The sequence below is a fragment of the Populus euphratica genome, unplaced genomic scaffold (genome assembly GCF_000495115.2).
Source record: "Populus euphratica unplaced genomic scaffold, PopEup_1.0 scaffold6588.1, whole genome shotgun sequence".
Taxonomy (NCBI): domain Eukaryota; kingdom Viridiplantae; phylum Streptophyta; class Magnoliopsida; order Malpighiales; family Salicaceae; genus Populus; species Populus euphratica.
The window spans coordinates 229-2210 of record NW_011506411.1 but is presented as its reverse complement, the minus strand read 5'-3'; the positions used below and the strand labels follow the sequence as shown (position 1 = coordinate 2210).

Genomic DNA, 1982 nt, shown 5'->3' with positions numbered 1-1982 from the left:
AGAAAATCCTAAATTCACTGAAAGTCAATTTCAAAGAAGATTTAGGATGAGTCGTCATCTTTTTCTTCGGATCGCAAATGCAGTGAAAGCTTATGATCCATATTTCAAACAAAGGACAGATGCTCTTAGTGTTCTTGATTTATCTTGCCTTCAAAAGATAACTGCAGCTCATAGAATACTTGCATATGGTATTCCTGCAGATCTTACTGATGAATATCTTTGAATTGGAGAAACCACTGCAATAGAAAGTCTTAGAGCTTTCATCAAAGCAATCGTAGAAGTTTTTGGTGATTGGTATCTAAGGGCACCAAACGAGGCCGATATTTTTCGATTATTATCAATTGGAGAGTAGCGTGGATTTCCAAGGATGTTAGGGAGCATTGACTGTATACATTGGAAATGGGAGAAATGTCCAATTGCATGGCATAGGATGTATACTGGTCATTGTCGGGAACCAACTATAGTTCTAGAGGCGGTGGCTTCACAAGATCTTTGGATATGGCATGTCTTTATTGGAATGCCTGGATCATTAAATGATATTAATGTTCTTGATCGGTTACATATCTTTGCTGCACTTGCTGAAAGTCGTATTGTTCCTGTCAATTATACAATTAATAGGCATGAATATACAATGGGATACTATTTAGCAGATGGGATTTCTCCTAATTGGTCAACCTTTGTAAAGACAATCCCAAGACCATTAGGAGCAAAGAGAAAATATTTTGCAAGCAACCAAGAGTCTGCAAGAAAAGATATGGAGTGGGCATTTGGGGTGCTCCAATCTCGTTTTGCAATTGTACATGGACTTGTTCGATACTGGGATGAAGAAATACTTGCATATATTATGAAAGCTTGCATAATAATGCATAATATGATTATTGAGGATGAAGGAGCAATGAACCTTGGATTTGACCATGAACATGAAGTCAATTCCTTTATATCAGTGTCACATGGTGAAATACTAGAACTACATGATTTTTTCCAAACTCATAATCAAATTAGGGATAGAGCAACTAGCTTTCAACTACAAGAAGATTTGATTGAACATTTATGGAAATAATATGGCAACAAGTAGAATCTTTAGATTTTAACTTCTTATGTTATCATAATTTTCAAGTTTTTTTATGTTTTTTTTTTCATTATGTTTGTTATCTTTTAAGTTAATTAATCCTACTTGTTATTGTTAAGTGTTAGAGGAACTTTAAAAAAGTATTATGAATTGATATCAATTTCATAACAATATATTTAAAATAACCAAGAATTTTCTACATGTTTAATTAAAAATACATTACATTACAATAAATCAATCAAAGTTAATTAAAAATCAAAACCCATCTTTTGCATAATTTCTAACTTTCTATTTTGAAAATACACTGCAGAAATTGGATCCAAATTATAAATATCCATTTTCATAATTCGTTCTTCTTTCTCAATCCTATCCAATTCTTGTTTCTCTTGACTTTGTTGAATCATCATGGCTTGTTGCTCTAACATAATTTTCCTGTCTTGTTTCTTCTGATCCTCAATTTCAATAAGAGTATCTTTGAATTGTTGTAAGAGATTCGTTACAGTTACATCCCCAACTTTATCTTTTCCTTATCTACGTTTAAGTTGTTCCTTTGCAGCCTTCTGACCGATTGGTCTATCTTGATAAATCAATGGTTCACTATCTTCTCCTAAACTAACAGAATTAGGGATAGATGGAGTTGATGAAGGCAGACTTGCATTGACATGACCTTTTTGTTTCTTATTTGACCTTTGATGTTGACTTGCACGCTCAAATTGTCATTTGGGTTCTTTTCTTAAAATAACCTAACAATGTTCCAGTTGAAATCATTTGCCAACGCAAGAAGCATACATTTGCCGAGCATCATTAATCTGGTAAAAAAATAAATTAATTAAATAATGTTAAAATATATGTTAAACAATTTAACATAGAAATGAATATTAACATTACCCTTGATTCTTCGATCATTCCACTT

General features: G+C 32.4%; 1 protein-coding gene across 1 annotated transcript; it reads left to right on the top strand.

The window, feature by feature from the left end:
• The first annotated feature begins 367 nt into the window (after positions 1-367).
• Positions 368-1633, top strand: LOC105120319 (uncharacterized). Its single transcript, XM_011018489.1, has 2 exons — positions 368-953; positions 1626-1633. The coding sequence occupies exons 1-2, from the start codon at positions 368-370 to the stop codon at positions 1631-1633; spliced, it is 594 nt and encodes a 197-aa protein (XP_011016791.1).
• Positions 1634-1982: the final 349 nt, after the last annotated feature.